At 45.1% G+C, this 19,060-nt stretch overlaps 1 protein-coding gene across 7 annotated transcripts in view; it reads left to right on the top strand.

The window, feature by feature from the left end:
- Positions 1-19,060, top strand: part of PRRC2C (proline rich coiled-coil 2C) — a 68,052-nt gene that overhangs the window by 46,759 nt on the left and 2,233 nt on the right. For 3 of the 7 annotated variants that reach the window (XM_027895862.1, XM_027895865.1, XM_027895861.1), the window contains exons 23-33: positions 253-342; positions 2,026-2,127; positions 6,113-6,326; positions 7,129-7,332; positions 7,946-8,058; positions 8,608-8,744; positions 10,575-10,809; positions 11,243-11,365; positions 12,859-13,077; positions 14,988-15,091; positions 16,001-16,127. In XM_027895862.1, coding sequence (XP_027751663.1) covers positions 253-342; positions 2,026-2,127; positions 6,113-6,326; positions 7,129-7,332; positions 7,946-8,058; positions 8,608-8,744; positions 10,575-10,809; positions 11,243-11,365; positions 12,859-13,077; positions 14,988-15,091; positions 16,001-16,127 — 1,668 coding nt within the window. The remainder of the gene's footprint in view (positions 1-252; positions 343-2,025; positions 2,128-6,112; positions 6,327-7,128; positions 7,333-7,945; positions 8,059-8,607; positions 8,745-10,574; positions 10,810-11,242; positions 11,366-12,858; positions 13,078-14,987; positions 15,092-16,000; positions 16,128-19,060) is intronic. The other 4 variants (XM_027895868.1, XM_027895864.1, XM_027895866.1 and 1 more) reach the window with 3 other exon arrangements.

The following is a 19,060-nucleotide window of genomic DNA, read 5'->3' as shown; positions in this document are numbered from 1 at the left end:
CAGATGGACATTGTGAGGTCATGAGGCAAACTGTAATCTCCCAAGAACTCTTCTGACCTCAGTAGCAAGTCAGCAATAAGGATTGCCAGACATGCCTTCTCAGGAAAAAAAAAATAAAAATAAAATGGTGTGAAGTTCTAATCTTCTGTTGCTCGGTGAACAGCTCCTGTGGGAAGGCTGCCACCTGCCCAAGAAATTGAAATCTTAATTTAGGTAAGGGAGATATTTTAATGGCATTGTTTTTCTTCACAGGAGTCTGTAACAGACTACACTACACCTTCTTCTCATCCTAACACAGTGGCTACTAGCACTACAAAAATGGAGGAGACTTTGGTGACGAACGTAAGTCTTATTGCAGTGATCATCTTGACTTTGAAGACAAGAAAATATTTTCACACTTCTTTTAAAGCACCAAAAAAGTGCCTTCAGTAAACAAGTCAACAGGTTCCTTTCATGTGAACTGGCTCTGTGTTACCCAGTAATCTTACTCTGAAGGACATTTGGGTTGATTAGTACCTGCTCATGAACTCTTCAGGTGTTTTCTTGTCTTTTGAACAATCACAGTGAGCTCAAGAGCACAGAAAGTGGAGATGTTCTCAGGGACAATTCTAAAAAAGCAAAGATAAGCTCGGATAAGGGAGTGTGTTCTTGGCAGCAGCTGGGACTTGAGCCCTGGTACCAGTAGCAAAGTTCTGTAGCTGAGGTTGAAAAAAGGCTTTTACAAACGAGGCAGTTTTGAACTGTAGCCTGAAATCACAGCAACTTGCATGGAAAGGGAGCAGCTGGATGGTCTGTGAAAGCAGACAGGAGGCTTTCAGGTGTTCAACTGCTGAGGAGGTGAGATGTTTGCAGTCCTCAAAGCCAGTGATCCTGACTGTGTGAGCGTGCCATAGCGATTGGGAGAACCAGCTGGGTTGTGACTTGAGTGTGCTGGGACATCAGGGAGCTTGGATCTTGTGATTTTTGTTGTTCGAGTAGCAGAAATAGAATTAGCTGAGAGTCACGTTGCCTGGGGAAAGAAGAATCATACAGTAGGATCTCAGTTTTTTTGAGGATGTCTTGTGAATTCCATCTGAAAATGCTTTTCAGCTTACTTCAGCATCATTTTGAAGCATTACTGGTTGAACTTCTTATTCTTCTGCTGGCTTTTGTGGTAGTGTTGTGGTCTGTGCCTTTGGTGGTTAGTGTGGAAGACTGAATTCTTTTGTGTTAATGATATCCTGTCCCTGTGGATGTGGGAGTTGAATTTCTAACTCAGGAATTAGGGGACTCCTGGCCACAAAAGATCTGTGCCATCCCCTGCTCCAAAGCTTCAGTATCTGTCTTTTGGATTAGCCTTATCTCATCCAGTGGAAGTCCATTAGCTGTGCTAGGAATGGCTAGAAATAATAGAGTGGCCACTGCAGTATTTTTGATTCATTTCCTTTGAACCTTCGAGGAAATGCGTTGGTGTTTTCGTAGGCAAAGACAGCAATAGCATGATGTCAAGTTTATTTCCCCAAGTATCACATCTTTCATCTTCTGAAAGAGAAAATGACCGAGTTCAAGTTATTGGATGGCAGATCTGGTTTAGTTTGTTTCATTCATGGTCCTGTGACTTTGCAGGTCTATAAAAGCTTCCTCTTTTCTCCAGCTACATCTCAGAACTCGAGGTCCTGAAGCCCCACGTACTATATTGGTACAACAAAGGACAGATTTGGCTTGGGGAGGATTTTTGCGTATCAGTAAACTGAAATGGTACGGGAAATGAAATCCCAACACAGACAATTGGTGTTTGTTTATGCAGAGGACATGAACACCTTAGAACCTTAGTCTTCAGCCTCTTAAAGAGATGAGAAGCATCTTGACACCTGCTGAAGGGCCTTTCCCTGCCTACCAAATTTTCCCCTTATTTGATCAGAATCTCCCTGCCAAACGCTCAAGCCTTGAAGAAATTGTAGCTCACTTGATAAAGCTTGAGCTTTGCTTTCTGGGGCTTTTCTAGTAGACGTAGTTAGAATGTGATGTGTGTTGCCTGCCTTTCAGGTGCCCCTGCCCCACACCCTTCCCCTCCCTAGGAGGGAGACTTTACAACAGAGCTCCAGCCTAACTCCAGTTTCTCCCGCTACCGTCGACCTCACCCTCAAGGTATGTACCACATCCCTCTAAGGGTCGTTTTCTTGCATGCAGGGGAAAAAGTTAATGGAGAACTTGCTGGTGAACCTTTTTTTTAGAGCCTTCCTTTGTTTCCTCTGCTGAACTGCTTTTGCATATAAATGGATGGCTGAAACACGAGACTCTATCGAAAGATGCATTTCAGTTATAAATTTCTAACCCCGTTTTGCATTAACACTTGGCATCTCAACCAGTCTTGGCTCCCACTGCCCTGAAAACCAAGATCCCAGTGTTTTAGCACTGTACCATGGTGCTCATGGCAGATCAGAATCCAGTGAGGATTTTTGAGAGTTTAGCTTAAAATAAGTTGCCTGGTTTGGTGTTTGTTAAGGGCTTTAAGGAGTTGCTTGGTAAGCCGAGCTCGATTTGTTCTTAGCTGTCAGCTCTTGGTGCAGTGATGACGTGGTTTGGAGCTGGATGGCTCAGGTTCCAAATGGTGAAACGTAGACGGTGTGTTGGTGTCTCTGAAGGGCAGTTAGATCAGGAGTCAGAACGTGTTTGGTTTTGTTTTAAATGTTCTGTTGTTTCTGCTCTCCAGTGTGGAGCAAGTGTGTAGAACATTTTGAATGGTGGTGTCCTATTATGTTAGGTTTTTGGACTGCATTGTGTAACTCACTAACACAGAGTTGGGCTCTAGCTTTACTACTGTATTTTTAGAAGTTGTTGGTCTTTTTTTTGGTGTCCTAGATCTGCTTTGTGCTTGTGACTGCAGGTGACTGAACCAGTAGAAGCATTGTTGGTGCTTCTAGTATTGAGGAAGAGTGATGCTTGAACTTAGTTTCTCGAAATTTTTAGAAGAAATTAAACTAGAGATTGGATGCAGAACTAACACTCTGGAGGAACTTGCCTGTCAATGCCAGTGAGACTTGTCTCCCTGGTGTCATTTGACAGCTGCTTGCTTGTGTTCTCTACAGATGACAGATATTAACGTCCTCTTGTTGAATCTTTGCTTTCCTTTTGTTAACGCTTCATTTCCTAAAAGGTATAAATAACACCTTTCTAAAACAATAGACCAGCAGAAACGGGGAGAGGAGAGCAGACTGGAGAGGGACAAGTAGTTTAACAAAAACCCAGTTTTCTGTTGCTTTCTTGTGTAACAAGTTAGCATAATCTGACTTTCTGGCGTCTGAAAGCACTGTCTGCACTAGCAGTCTGAGTGTTTAGCAGCTGGAGATCTGAATCACACGGGATACAGGTGGGAATGTTACTGCAGAGAGTGTGACAACACGCCATTGGGAAGCAAACCGGGGTGTTCATGTCATTCATCCTGCAGTTTCTTTTTCTGCTGCTCTGGTGTTGGTGGTTTCTCAGTGGATGACAGCTTTTGGATGTGGGGTAACAAAAGATGTCAAAGATCCGTGTTTTGAGGCTCCCTTGAAGAACCCTCTGACCAAAATCTGAACAGAAAAGCATTTGGAAACAGCTTCTCCCTAATTTCCTCATTCCAGCCACTGGAGCTCTACCTTCTGTTTACAAATGCTGAAGGCAACAAGCTTGTTTGGAAGCACACACTGAGACTGTCACCTTCACAACAGGCAGTCTGGTCCAGGCAGAGCAGAGCTGTTCTTTGGCATCCTCTTCAGTATAATCCTTGCTTTTTTTTAAAAGATACTTTTGGAGCAGGAGAGAGTAAAGCATTTTCCTTCCTTCTCTTAAAAAAACCCAAAATCTCCAGGTCCTTCCTCCATAAATTCCTTGCACCTCCTCTTTTCTCCGTCCCCTGTCACAGAGAGCTGTCTGTGAAGAGACTGAGCGGGGAACTCAGCCATAATCACTCCTACTGCTTGGCATCATTCTCCATGGTTTGGTATAAGGTGCTCGTATGGGAAGGCTTGTTGAGGTCTCATTTCTTTGGAGCGACTTTGCTAAAGACACCTTCGCTCAGACAAACATCCTCTTGAGGGCTTGGCTGATTGGGCTGTTGGTAGGTGAGGAGATGAACAAAAAGTCCAAAAGCATCTTAAACTGAGCTGCCTGAGCTTCCACATTCCGAGGTTTCATCTGAGATTCCTGTGTAAGCATCTGGTCTGGAATCTGACACATGTTGACTTTCTGATCACTCAGACTTTGGTGTGCTTTAGGATATGCACAGTGGGATTTATCTCCAGTGAAGGTTTTAGGTTCTGGACCATTATTGCAGTGGGTCAGCAATAAAGAGAAGCCTCGAGCAACCACGATCTCCTCCTTTCCCCAAAACTGAGTGAGCAGTGAAATCACAGCTCTATCCCAGCCTCACTTCATTTAGAGCCTCTTACTCCTTCATGTCTGGTCTGTAGGTGGTGCTGCATAGACATTCCCAGTGCACCAATCCCTCTTGCATCTTTTTTTCTGGCTTAAGAAGGTAGAGGTTGTTGAGAAGCTCTCAGAAAGCAAAGCTGTTGGAAAACTCAGGGCTCTGTTACAACAAAATGCATTGTGTAGCTTTTGCTCTCAGTGGTTTCTCCAGGACATCATGAAACTCTCTGAACATTGCAGAAGCTTCTGTACCTCTGTTCACACACTGACAGGTATTTACTTTCTCTTAGTGCCAGTGCAGTACACTTCAGCAAAATAATTTACAGCAGGTTCGTAATAAATGGTGAAGTTTGCCCTGTCTGTAAGAATCAAAATCAATTTGGAGGAGAATGTGTAGGAGAAACAGGGAATGACTGCTGGGGAAGATGATCCCAACAATGAAATGAGGTGACTTGTCTCTGAAGGATTCAATGTGTAGCTGAGTTTTCCTCCTCACCTTTTACTCTCTTGAGGAATACAGAATTCCCATTTTTCACGTGGGTGTGTGTTGATACCCATGACCCACTTCTTCTGATATTTCTCTGGTATGTTGTCACTTCTGAAGCATCCAGACAAATAACCTCAGCCATCTTTGGCCTGTCTAGGCCGTGCCTAATTCGTGTAAATCAGGGTAGGTTGACAGTAGGACTTTCAGAGGCTGCAGGTCCCAATTAGGGGGGACTGTCTTGATGCAGGCAGTGAGGTCAGACATGTTGGTGAGTATTGACCCCTTTAGATACACCATTAAGGCACCACCTGGCCTTGAGAAACTTGAAGTGAGCAAGTCCAGCCTGCAGCATCCAGCTCTGCTGGCAGATTTTTGGTTTCAACTGGAGACAGCTGAATATTGTACAGAAATCCATGGAGCATGTTTGAACCTTTAAATTAGGGAGTATAGTCTGAACATTAATATTTCCCTTTCAGTAGTCCCTCAGAAGTGTCTTAATTTAGATCTGCATTGTGTGTCTAATGTTGCCATAAGAAGGTTTTATTGGCTGCAGTAAAACCATAGCTCTTTCCACTTCTGTTGGAATATAATTGTGTATAGAATATTTTAAGTTTCATCTCCCTTGCTGTGCAGACATAAGCTCATAATTATTACAGAAGCAGAGGAGCACGAAGCATTTTTAGCTTTCATATAAAGCAGCGTGCACAAGCTGTGCCAGCTCGTGATTGCTTCTTGAGCAGCAGTTGCTTTGGAAACCTAAACTTGACTACTGTCATGTTTACTGAAGTGTGCATTAGATATTTTTGGTGGTCACTCAAAAGGGGATGGTTTACCCAGAAAGCAAGGGGCTGGTTCATTTGAATGGCCCAAGTGACTTGTAAGTAAAGGACTCGATGGAAATATCGGAGTCAGTTCTTACCTTTCTTTTGCTCACTGTGTCTTTGCTCTTTGTGTCAAACAAACCCAAGCCAAGTTAGCGTGAGTGAACCCTCTTTTGAGCATTGAGTGTTAAGATGATGAACCGTGCACGTGTGCAGTTGGAACAGTTGATGAGCTCCAACTTCAGGCTGAATGCTTTTTGCATGACCAGAGTTGCACGACCACGGTGCCTTTTCAGAACGAGGCTCGCATGAAGCCCAAGTTGCCTTTAGAGTGACAAGAACTGTTAAAGAGAAAGACTGTTTGACTAGTGGAAACTTCTTAATAAACGAGGAAATCTTATTTTCTTTTAAACAGATGGAGTCTGCACGCAAAGCGTGGGAGAATTCCCCGAACATGGGGGAGAAGAGTTCTCCGGTGACCTCGGCAGCCTCTCCCATCGCTGGTGGCAGTGGCGGCGGCGGCAGCAGCGGCAGCAGCGGGCCAAGCAGTGGCACCTACAGCTCCTTCTCTAGTGCATCAATGCCTCCTATCCCTGTGGCCTCAGTGACACCCACAACTTCGCTCTCAGGTACCCTGTGTCAAGGTCGTAGTGTCCTGTTGGTCCTTGTTCTTCGAGAGATTGGATTCCCTTTGGAGTCGTTAAGTGCAAAGCTCACGAGTTTTACATTAGTATGGAATGTCAGATCTGAACAGCAGCCTCCCAAATACCTTTTAACTAACAAGGAAGTACTTCACCTGTTTCACTTCAGTCAGCTGAAACTTATACAGATGTCTCTCTGCCTCTACTTACGTGGACTTGAAAGAGGAGGTAAACTTCTCTTGGCTGCCTTATTGGTTTCATTCTGTTCAGCTGAATGAAGGAAAGAGCAAAGTAGATTTTGGAGCAGAGGGTAGTTCTGATATCCAGCTAATTACAACTTTCCTTTGTGCTTTTTTTTTTTTTTTTTGATTTAAAGCCTCAAGAACTCATAATAAAGCCCTGTCACAAAAGGCAGAGCAAATGTCCAGCTGCTCTTCACGAACAGGGCTGGCTGCCACCTTTGTTCTGGGCAGCAAACAAAAGATGCTATACCTGGTTAAGTCTTCATGCCTTGGAATATGAGAATATATTCCCAAATCTCAGCTGAAGGGGTCTCTCAGCCAGGGGGCTCAGCCACTGCAGTGTTTTGTTGCATAACTAACCAAGATACCTCCTGCAGTACTTTTGTGGGCTCCTGTAGCTGAGAAGGGAGATACATTATGGTCGTTGTGTTTCAGTGTTTTTTACCATTTGTTGCTGTGCTTGCATAGCTGTCCCTAAACTTGGGCCCCTGAACGGTGAGGCTTCCAAACATCTCTGATTGATGTGTCCCCTGCTTCTCCCCTCCAAGGAGCCGGAACTTACACCACCTCTTCACTGAGCACGAAGACTGCCAGCACCTCTGACCCTCCTAACATCTGTAAAGTGAAGCCCCAGCAGCTGCAGACAAGCAGCCTGGCATCTGCCAGTCACTTCTCCCAGCTGAGCTGCATGCCATCCCTCATTGCCCAGCAGCAGCAGAGTCCCCAGGTCTACGTGTCCCAGTCTGCAGCAGGTAATGGTGTTTGTGCCCGAGAAGCCACATATCTGGTTTTTTTGGAGTTCCGAAGCTGCGGAGTTGAATTTAGTTCTGGTTTTCTCTGCAGTAAAGACAGAATGATGTCGAGCATTCTGTAGCAAATATTCACTAAATGTGTCTTGCTCTAAATCTGCAAGTTTCTGTCATTAAGTACAAAAGTGTTCATTGAGGAAAGTAAATTTGAGACTCTTAATGCACCATTTTTCTGTTGCAGAATTATAGATCACTATTTACGACCAAGAATTATTATCTTGATTTCTTTTTTAAAATGCTACAGGAGTTTAGAATTTTGACCTTTTTTTTTCAAAGAAAATCCTACATGAGTTAACCTAAATTACATGACACTGTAACATGTTCTTCCCACAAAATTGTGTGGGATTGAAGATGCCTGTGTGAGGTTGATAGGCTCTGAGGGTGAATTGGAAAAGATACCAGAGCTGGTTGGACACCAGCTCTCCAGTCCTGTTTGTTCTCTGGTAGCTATCACACTGGGAAGTGGCTGCATGTTTAACTCTTGATGAAAGCCTCTCTAGCAGGGAGATGTTTGGAATCAGGTACTAATTGTACTGCTCTTCCTGAGGTACTACAGCTCAAATCCCAGCATTTTACATGGATACAAGTCACCTGTTCAACACCCAACATGCACGTTTGGCACCACCTTCTCTGGCCCAACAGCAAGGCTTTCAACCAGGGCTTTCTCAGGTATTTGGGGATTTCTTATTCTCTGTTTTCCCCTCCCTGTCCATATTACCCTTAAAGTTCTGTTGGGGAGGGTGGGGCTAAAGACTTGGCAAAGAATGAGGTCATGCCTGCTCTTGCTGTTTCGTTCTGGGGCACTCAGGTGGTGTTTGGTCTCTGCAGTTGCTGAGAATTAAAGCATTTGTCGTGAAAGTTGAGAAAAGCAACTTTCACAGATCTGTGTGAAAGCACATACTCACAGGGGGTGTTTGTGGTCATGTCAGGGCAGGCTTGCTCAGCTCTGGTAGCACAAAATGATATGCCATCTTGTGCAGTTGTTTGGTACACAAATCTAAATGATTCATCCAGTTTCTGCCGGTTATTCGCAAGGAAAAGTGCGAAATTCAACTAGAAAGTAATTTTCTTAGTGGCGGCAGTATTATCTCTGCTTGCAGCCTTGGGATTTAACATTCTCTGTTTACTTTTCATAATGCTGCACAAATCACACACTAAACTGTAGCTTTTCTACGTGACTTTTGTCCTCGGGTATTTAATGTTTTGTTTTTTCTGCAGCCTGCTTCAGTTCAGCAGATCCCCATCCCCATCTATGCACCTCTGCAGGGACAGCACCAAGCTCAGCTCAGTTTAGGAGCAGCACCAGCTGTTTCCCAAGCCCAGGAGCTGTTCAATTCCTCCTTACAACCCTATAGGTAGGTAGCATGTGCAAATTTCTTTGGGTTTTGAGAGGCAGAATTTACTGAACTTGATTCCCTGCAGACTTGTGTTCTGTGCTCCACAGCTGCCTCATCTTCCTGTCTTCTCCAAAATCTGTCTTGTCTGTTTGTCTGAGAACTCTATATGCAGATTGTGTGTCTGTTCTGCTTGTACAGATTATGCATGATAGTTGTATCTTTAGAAATCCAGGCTAAAAAGCTGAAAACATCAGTATTTCATCCTAAGAGAACAGAAAAGGTCTGTCCCTTTAGTTCAGCAGTTTTCTAATCAAACCAACACTGGAGTCATGAAACACTTTGAAATCCTAGTTTGAACTCCTTAGATGGTAAAAACTTAATTTCAGATGTGTGGGGGTAGCTGGCTACGCTTCAGAACAAAGATAATAGTAAGAGCAGCATCTCTCAATTGGCATTGGTAGCCAAACTTCCACTGTAAGCCCTTCCAAAACTTCCTTGCACTTCCTATCAAAACTGACTCACAGCAGTGTTATTCTGACAAATGCTGCTGGTTTCACTTTGAGGAAGTTTCTTTGGAAGTTTAATTGGAGGGTTTTGCCTGGGCTGTAGAAAAAACCTGCTTGTTGCAATGTAGAAGACTGAAGGCACAGAAAGTTTTAATTAACTGCATTTGTATCCTGACTTTGTGCTTGGCCGACTTTGTGGGACCAAATATTGCTTGTCCTGCCACAGCTGACAAAAGCTGTTGCAAACAGTTGGCTAATTGCAGAAATACAGTCAGTTTGGCATGTGCTCCAGATTAAATAAATGCTTCTGGCAGAGGAGGAGAAGCTTTGAGAGGTACAAGCTGCTGGTTTAAAAAAAAACAACAACAACAAACACATGAAAAAAAAAAACCCAAAAGTGAAAAATGGACAAAAGAAAAAACACTGGTAAAAAAATGTGTCTACATTGAAGGCAATCCTCTGCATACAATCTGGAAAAGTTTCTCCAGTGCTCACAGGAGGACTGTAAGAGGGTTTTGGAGTTAAGGAAAGGTACAAATCAAAGCCAGTCCAGGTGTTGTAACCCAGGTGTTGTGTCAGACCCACACAGGGCCACAGATCAACGGGTCCAGTGCTGTGCTCACACCAGATGATAAACCAGAAAATGTCTGTACATCACAACACTCTTCTCTGAGCCTCAGAGCTTTGAGAGGGGTATTTAGTTAAAAAATCGTGATTCTTTGGATAGATACGTCAGATGGACTTAAGACAACCTGTCTGTGGCGCTTTGCTGTACTGGCTTTGGTCTTTGTTCTTTAACCAAACTGCAACTTCCCCATGCTGATGACAAAGGCATTGGATATCTGGCTAAAATTAAAGGCTGTGTGTGGTCTCTTTTGAAACTAAAACGTTCATTTGGAAGCCAAAATTGTCAACATCCAGTGATTTAACCTGCAACTATTGAAAGTTGGACTGTGGAGTCAAGAGAACAAAGCAGTTTATTTATGACTAAGTGGAGCTGTTCACATGTGCTTCCCTCCCATCCTACCTTACAGCACATGAACCAACAACTGATTGCTTCTGTATTTTACAGTTAACTTATCCAAGAACTGTTTCAGCATGCACATGTAAATAGATAAATGCAATTTAAGATTATAGTAAAAAGCCTAATCGTGGCCTATAGTAGCATCTGTTATATTCTGCACAGAGTAAATAGAAAAAACCCTTCCTTTCTCACATGAAAATGTGTTCAGTAGAGCTAAGCATTCTGTTTAAAGAACATAAGCTGTGCTCCTAATTTTTGGTGGCTCGTTGTTGAGCTCTGTCAGCATTTTTTGATGTTTGGTGCTTCAATCCCTTGCAGATCTCAGCAAGCTTTTATGCAGAGTGGTTTGTCTCAGCCATCGCCGGTGGTTCTGTCCGGTACAGCCTTACACAACTTCCCAGCAGTCCAGCACCAGGAGCTTGCTAAGGCACAGTCCAGCCTGGCATTCCAGCAGACTTCCAACACCCAGCCTATCCCCATCCTGTACGAGCATCAGCTTGGCCAGGCCTCAGGACTGGGAGGCTCTCAGCTCATCGATACACACATTCTGCAGGTAGGAGATGCTCCCAAGGCAGGACTTGGGCAGTGGTATGATACAGGACATCAGGTCTTGCTCAGCTCATAAGAGCACCTGTGTGATATAGTCAAGGTGACAGCAAGATTAAGACACTTGGAAGAGAATGTTCTTTTAATTTCCTAAAGGTACTTTAGCATAATCTCTGAATTGAGGCCTGTTCCCCCAATGTCAGGGCTCCTCACACTTCTGTCGTTAATTAGAGCTTCAGGGTGAATTTCTGTTATGGTCGATGATAAAGGGCTATTCAACACCTGCAAATGAGAGCTTTATCACAAACTGAAACCCTCAGGTTGTCAGCTCCCCGTGCTGTGGTTTCTGCTGCCCTGGGTGATGTCCAGAGGGATGTCCCTCACTGCCTTGGAACTTTCCTGAATGCTCTCAGGGTAATGGTGTCTCTTGCTGTCCCCAGGCCAGAGCTACGCTCACTCAGGCTTCAAATCTCTACTCTGGGCAAGTTCAGCAGCCTGGCCAGAGCAATTTCTACAACACTGCACAGTCTCCCAGTGCTCTCCAGCAGGTAAACTATGGCATGGTAAATTCCCTAAATTGTATTCTTCTTAAAAGCATGTTGTGCTGATGGTGTCTGTGGGGTGGGGGTAGAGGTGGGGGCTGAGAAATTCTTAATTCTTCCAAAATACAGGAATTTCAAGTTAATAGCAAAGGAGAGCTACAGCAGCAACCCTGAACCAGCTGAGTGGCTGAGAAGTTGGATGGCCCACGGTTCATGTTGATCATTTGTCCCTGGCATCCTTCTCTTAAATAGTTCCTTTTCCAGTGATGGGCAGAGGTTTAATTGGCGCAGTGGTGTTGCTGATGGATTGAGGCACGTGCTGCCTTTGTGGGGGGAAGGTGTCAGGGATGCTGGAAGGAGAGAGGGGCAAACTCCAGGTGCTTTGTGCCGCCCAGTGGTTGACCACCAGATCTCACTGAGAGGAAACCCTGTGATAACAAATGTGTAGAAAATAACTGAGAAGTCAGCAAATAGGGGATGATACCGGGGAACAGCACAGCCAAGGCAGTAACCAGGACCCTGCATCAGGAGGTGTGTAAAACACCTCCCGTGATTTTAAGGTGTTTTAATTCTTTTGTGAAAGAACTGTTAATTAGCTGTGTGCAAACATTGCCATGTTCACAGGACGCTGTCTAATGGTTTCCATCTTCTGGTTCAGTTTTTTTATTTAAGTGGCCTTAAAAAGCTTCTGGTGGACTGATTTATTATAATAGGCTACCTCATACACGTGAAAAGTCGCCAAGACAAAAATGTAGAAGAGTCTTAAAAAATTGGAGCTCATCTATTGGAAATCTAGCATAAAATTTTAAGGACCTTTTAGAAGGGTTAGTGATTATAATGTGTTCAGTCCTGACTGTCTCTATATTTTTAATCTGTTATCCTGCAGAGCAGAATCCTAGTAAGCCTTTTTTCTAGTCACACTCAGAATCTAATTTTGCAGGTTGTGGATTGTCAGAGCAGGAAATGCAGTGACTCCTGCCAGTCAGGTCACTGCTGTGGTATTTTCACATTTACCACTCTGTGGTGTTTTCAGCCCACAGCACTCTCTGTAAGTGCAAGCAAGGGACAGGCTGCAGTTTGTTGGGGTTGTTTTTAACTTCAAACTGCTGGTTGTTGGTACTCCTGGAAATTTAAATGTAGTTTTCATCCCAAACAGTGTCCTTTGATGACTAAAATTGTCTAAGTAAACAACTGAGCCAATCCAGTCCCCTCCCCAACTGGCTATTTCATTCTGCTTTTGTTTTCTGAAGTTAAATTTACTTCTTCATACAGTGAAATCACGCTGAAGGATGGATATCACGCAACTTTGTTTCTGAAAAGCAAAGACCCAAGTGCCATTAGAATTAATTATAAAGGCAGAGCAAACAATAAATTAACTTATTTACTTGCAGCTCTCTGGGTAAATGTATGAACTCGTTAAGCCTTGAATAAAGCTGAAGTTGTAGAGCTACTGATGAAAGTTCAATAATGCCCTTTGTGTCTGTGTTACTGGTGATTCTGTACGCTCTTTGCAGGTGACGGTGCCTCTGCCAGGATCCCAGATCTCTTTGCCCAACTTTGGCTCCACGGCACAGCCGCTGATCGCCCTGCCCCAGTCCCTGCAGCCCCCCCTGCAGCACACCCCGCCACAGGCCCCGGCACAGAACCTCAGCCGGCCCGCACAGGTGACCCAGCCCTTCCGAGGATTGATCCCAGCGGGAACTCAGCACAGCATGATCGCTGCCACTGGCAAGGTAACAGCACAACAGATTGTTGGGAAGCACAGCCCTGGGCAGGGTTATACAACCAGCATGGTGACTGACATCGAAAAATCTGCCTCAGCTCCAAAAGGTGGGGTGGGGGAGACAGGAAAGCCAGGCAGTGTCAGTGCCTCAGGGCCTGGCTCTGTGTGGTTTGTGAAGGGTTAGCCAAGGGGTTGTGGCCAACTTGTTCCTGGTCCATTTGCACTGCAGGAATACCTGGTTTGAGTGACTTGGTGGACCAGTAGGGCATTCCATGTGGAAGCCATGTAGGAAAGGGTGCTGGACCATTGTTAGAGCAGTTGGCAAACAGCGTGACTGTCAGGGCTGGTGTCTCGTTCTGGTCATGCTTGTGTTTGTTGCTTTGTTTCTGGACTCACACCAGAGCAAGTTGTGTGGGTTCAGGAGCTTCCAGTGCAACAAAGTGGAGTTTTAGGGGCTTCAGTGGACTCTGATCAGCTCTGACCTTAAACCAGAATTAAACTGAGTAAGCTGCATATTAAAAATGTAGCAATTTATGCAAGACAGAACCTTTGATGTGTAATTAAAGAAGCAAAACTGAGTGACTGCTCCAGTAAGGAAATAAAACTGAAACAGTACAAGAAACTTGAATGTCTAGGGGGGAAGCTGCTAAGGTAGTTGCCAGTGAAGACATGCATGGAGCTGGCTTGCAATCACAAGGTCTCTTGTCTTAGATGGAATCACAGATTCACAGGCACCTGGGATTTTTTGATATTGTGCAGCACAAGACAGTTGCAGTAAACTTACAGCTGAGCAGTGGGTGATACCTTAGCTGAGTTTGTGTCCAGAGTTTTCTGTCAGGTACAGCAAGGTCTTTCCCCACCTCAGGGAGTAATCTGCCTCTGGAGCTGCACCTGAAATCCCTACAGCCTGTGGCCTAGATTTTAGGGTGCTCTCGAGTATAAAATGTTCCAGAGATCTACAGCTGTGATAAGAAAAACCTGTCTGGAGTGTTAATTCCATGTCTTGGGCAGTAACGGCACCCAGAGTTGGGAATCACCCCAATGAAGTGTTCAACCTGTCACCCCCAGGGTGGATGTGGTGATTTGGGCACTTTTCCAGCTTGATGGGATCTGGCCAAATCTTTCCACCTCTCTGGTTGTTCTGAGCCCGCCTTGCAAGCAGCAGCGTGTTTCTTGCCACAGTTGTCATTGGAAAATGATCCCTCATTTCAGCAAAAAATGAGGAAGAACTGCAGTGGGTTGGTGTCCTTGGATGACTCTCCTGCTCTGCTCTGAGGGTTCCATCATGTTCCTGCTAAAGAAAGTCAGCTTAAAACAGCCTCTCATTTTTAACTAATTTATTGTTGCTGTAATGGCCCTGTGTGGAAATACAGTATTGCAGGGACTTAATTTACTTTGTTCAGTGTATCTGCAATATAGCAAGCAAGATTCATTGCTCCAGTTAGTCTGCAGATCTTTTTTCCTTGAACGACAGCTCAATGTTTGCTGTACTTTGTTGAGTTTTTTTTATAGAACTGGACTATTTTATGGCATTTTTCTTTTCAGCATTTTTCAGGTTTATTGCTAAATATTTTCATCTGGTACCTGAGATGGGAATCTCAGATAATAATGAGATTTGAACTCCAGAACATGTCTTTTTTTTTTTTTCTTTAGGGCCAAATAGATGAAATGACTCTCAAATCCCCTTTCCTTATGCAGGAGGATCCAGTTAGAAAGCCACTACCAAGTGCCAGATAGTGCAGGAAAATTGTACCCAGGGGTGCTTGTGGTGCTGGGCTTGCCCTAATTATCAGAGGCCATTCTGCAGTGAGGCTTTCATCTCCACTTAAATTACCTGTTTTCCTTGAGGTAAGCTAACAGCTGCTTAGCAAACCTCATTTTTTAAATTAGAATTAACATGTCAGTCGCTGTGTTTTTCAGATATCAGAAATGGACCTGAAGGCCTTTGGAGGTGGCATTGATGTTAAGCCTGGAACACCACCAGTTACTGGCAGGAGTACTACTCCGACCTCCAGTCCCTTCCGGTAAATCTGCCTTAAGCTCAAAATTCCTTGAAATCAGAGCTAGAAAATGTACCTAGTCATGCATGAGCAGCCACTTGTGAAAGGTATGAGGTGAGGGGCCACTGATAAAAAAATGCAGTGCTTCAATCTTAGCTTACAAGCAGCGTTCCAGTAGGTCATCACATCTGCTGTTGTTAAACACAAGTGCAGAGCTCTGAAGGAAGATGTGAAAAACATTTTTTTGATTAAATGAAACTAAACACGTCCCCTGGAGTGACCTGGGACTGTACCAGTGGGGCACTGAAGTGGCAGGGAACAGGGGCTTGGGGATGAACTCTAAGACAGTTTATCTTAATTGTGGCCTTCTAAGTAAAAGCCCCAGAAAATCTTCCAAGGTTCATGTAATTCATGGTGATCCAACACCTTGGAAGTTTTAACGGAGAGTCACGTTCTTGGCCAAGTAAAACAGGGGGGAGCGTTTTCTGTGAATTCTTGAAATCTGTTCAAGTGCATTTTGGAAGGTTTGACAACAGGTCAGAGTGGAAGCAGCTGCACACGTTCAGTGCCTGTTGTGGCAAGCTCTGAACTTGCCACAGTAGAGCAGACATTGTGAAGGGGCAGGGAGGGCTGAGTGTCAGCCAGCAGGGATGGGAAGGGGAACACACTTTTCTAACCTTAGTATTACCAGACATAGTATTATCCAGACATACCCTGGAATCTTTCCATATCCGAAATATTTCTGATTATGGTTTCTCCTTGTATTCCAAAGTTCTGAGTTTGTTTACATATAGATGAAGCTTCACACTAGCTTCTCTAAGAGATTTATTTTTTTTTTTACCCCTCCAGTGTTGAATTTCTAGTTGTAACTAAAGGCAGAAACATCCTCTGAATGAAAGCAGTGTGATTTTTAACTGGAGTTCTTCTCCTTAGGGCCAGTTCTACAAGTCCTAACAATCAGTCCAATAAAATGAACAGCATTGTGTACCAGAAGCAGTTCCAGTCAGCAGCTGCTGCTGTGAGAATGACACAGCCATTTCCTGCACAATTTGCACCCCAGGTAGGTGATTGGTGGCTTCCTACAAACAGATTTTTTTTCTCTGTATGACCTGGTGACTGATTTGACTGTGTCTCCTCAGGCTTTATCATGGAGAGATACAAAATGGCATCCTTAAAATGAAATGGTGTGAGACAGCTGATTTCAAAGCAAAAAAGTACCTCTCTGATCCTGCTCACTAGTAATGCTGATTGTGTGGTGTTTGAGTTCTGTGTGGGCTGAGGAATTCAGTCCAAGTTGTGAATGATGTAGAACAGTGTTCTGGCTTCCCCAGGCAGCTGTAATGCACCTCCTCCTGCAAAAACAGGTCATTTGGTTGTGGAAGGGGAGGAGCTTCGTGTCTCAGAAGGGTCCCAGTGCATATTTTAAATGTTTAAAGGCAAAGCAGATTTGCAGCTCTGAATTGCTGAAGGAGCAGTTCAGGCTGGAAAAGATCTCTGAGGTCAGACAGTCCATACAAGGCAGGGCTGATGGCAGAGGCTTTGATTTGCTTTGGCATTCCAGGGAGCGCAGCTCACAAGGGTGGTGCACCCCTCTTACAGGTGTCTCTAACCAGGCTGCTAGGGAAATGTAGCCTCTCTAAAAATGGGGGATATTTCTGCCTTCCTTTTAGCAGTCGGAGTGTTGGACTGCAGGACCTGTGGATTTGATTTCTGGATTGCCACTAGCAGAAACTGCATCACCTTTTCTGGGCCTGCCCTTCTCTAGTGGCTCCTCCACTGCCTCGTGAGGGTCTTCTCCCTTGTTACACGCTGGGTTGAAGTTGTTGGTGCTGCTTCCAGGCACAGCAGCACTGCAGGGCTGGCTTTTTCTTGGAGTTCAAGCGTGGCTTTTCCTAACAAAAAAGCCTGTTTCCTTGGCATTGGTTTCATAGCAGAGCAGCAGCTTTCCCCCCTCTAAGGTAATGCCAACGTGCGAGCTGGTTGGCGATTTTCTAATGGAGAACTGTCTCTTCTTGTTGTTTTTCCCCCACTTAGATCCTCTCTCAGCCTAACCTGCTCCCTCCATTGGTAGGAGCCCCATTTACTAACACCTTCCCAGCGCCTGTTCAGAGGCTGCCACTAGCACTGCATAGTCAGATGCCGTCTCAGATGACCACAGGCCTTATGAGCCACCCTCAGTTACCACGTGTGGCCAGAGGTCCTTGTGGATCAGCACCTGGAGCCAGAGGCAGTCAGGCCCAGGCTGCGCTGAAGGCTGAACGAGACGCGAAGGTCAGTATGTGAACAGCAGAGCTGCTGCCACCAGCTCAGTCTGACAGCTCTAGGGACGTGTCTGCAAATCAGGGCTTCGGGAAAAGGCCTCTGGACCCAAAGCTGGGCTTTTAACACAGCCCTTCTTTCAGCCCTGTTGTTCATTTGTAGGGAGCTTCCTTTCTCAGGTGGTCCTGTCATCGCAGCTGGAGAGCTGCCAATGCCATCCCAGGCAATGTGACAACGAGGTGTCAAGAGCCTGGATTTTTTTTGAATGGGCAATAAAGCCTCACCCCTGGCTGTTACCTGTCATTTCACACCCCAGCTCTGAGCAGCACTGTGGATGCTCCTGTTCCTCCCTGCTTGGGGACTCTTCAGAGTCATTTCCCGGTGGTTTGGAATGCCCGTGGTTAATTCTCTGTGGAAGAATTGGAGCACTGCACAGAACAGGGGGCTGCATTTCAGTGGCAGGTGATGACAGTCATCAGACTTGTTACAGCACTTCGGGACCCTTCAGGTCGAGGCAAACTATTCTTCCCAAGGCAGCTGCAGTGTGGGACATCTGTAGGGACACCACTGGACACTCAGCCTATTTGCTGCAGATGAGTTGCTTGAATAGATGGCATTGAGGAGCTCCTTCATCTACTGCCATTCATTGTAACACATGCACTGTTGTATAAAAGCAAGAGAATGTGGTGTTCCTGGTTATTATGCATGGCTCTAGGAGAATTCATTGCCCCTTAAACTGTAGGTAGTTGGTCCATTTAGTTTCTACCACCAGTTCATGCAAAGACTTACCAGGTGATGCTTTGTGTATTGTCCTGACTCTGTCTTGTGAATTGAATCTGGCCAGTCACAGCAAGTACTAACACACAGTTCTGCTTTCCTGAGCCTCTCTGCAAACGCTGTGGAAAGGAGTGAGAGTTACTCTGTCCCCCTTGGTTACTTGTGATCAAGTCATCCAGCCTTAACCTCAGGAGATGGCTCAAAGCTGGGCTAAAGATTTCAGGTGTCCACCTGGCTCCAGTAAAATGAGGCTGTTGCTGCAGTCTTACCAGAGTTCACAGGTTTGTTTTCTGTTCTGTTGCTGCTTGAGTTACTTGGAGCAGCTACACAGTGGGAGAGCCAAGGTCTCTTGTTCCAGGCTTTTGCTGTTTTGTCCTCCCCCTGTTGTTGTGTCTGTGTTTCCCAGCTCCATTTTCTGGAAAAAAAAAACCAACATAAAATACTTGGAGAGGTACGTGGCTTAGTGCCTGTAGTGCAGTTGGGGTTCCTTGTGTTAAAATACACCTTTTTCATTTAAGAAGAGGTGTTTGACTGCATTGGGCTTAATTGTGCAGCTTCTGAAAAATTGAACCCTGGAACTCCTGCTTTGCCCGAGTGTGGGCAGGAAAGCCAAGTGCTTGGTGTGAAGGGTCTGGTCTGCTCAGGGGAACTGGAACATGTCACAGGGCAGGGTTATGGCAGGATTCAGAGGAGGGATATGAAGGAAGCCAGGCAGTAATTTGTGCTGCCTGGGATGAGTGCCTGCTTGGAGTGGGAGAAGATAAGGAGGCTTCAGCTTACATATAACACAACCTGGTTCTCTTGCATCCCCATTGCAGCCTGAAGTCTGTGTTCAGAGCCACAGGAGGGGGGGAAAATCTGTGTGCTCAGAGCAGGCTGTGGTGCTGTGAGAGCCCCTGCACTCCGAGGTGCAGGAGCAGGGACAGCTGGAGTGCCCTGGGAGTGTCCTGCACACAC

The sequence above is a fragment of the Empidonax traillii genome, unplaced genomic scaffold (assembly GCF_003031625.1).
Source record: "Empidonax traillii isolate 1590-97213 ecotype Southwest subspecies unplaced genomic scaffold, ASM303162v1 scaffold474:size1423191, whole genome shotgun sequence".
NCBI lineage: Eukaryota > Metazoa > Chordata > Aves > Passeriformes > Tyrannidae > Empidonax > Empidonax traillii.
The sequence above is the reverse complement of the archived record's forward strand: the minus strand, read 5'-3'. Positions and strand labels throughout refer to the sequence as shown.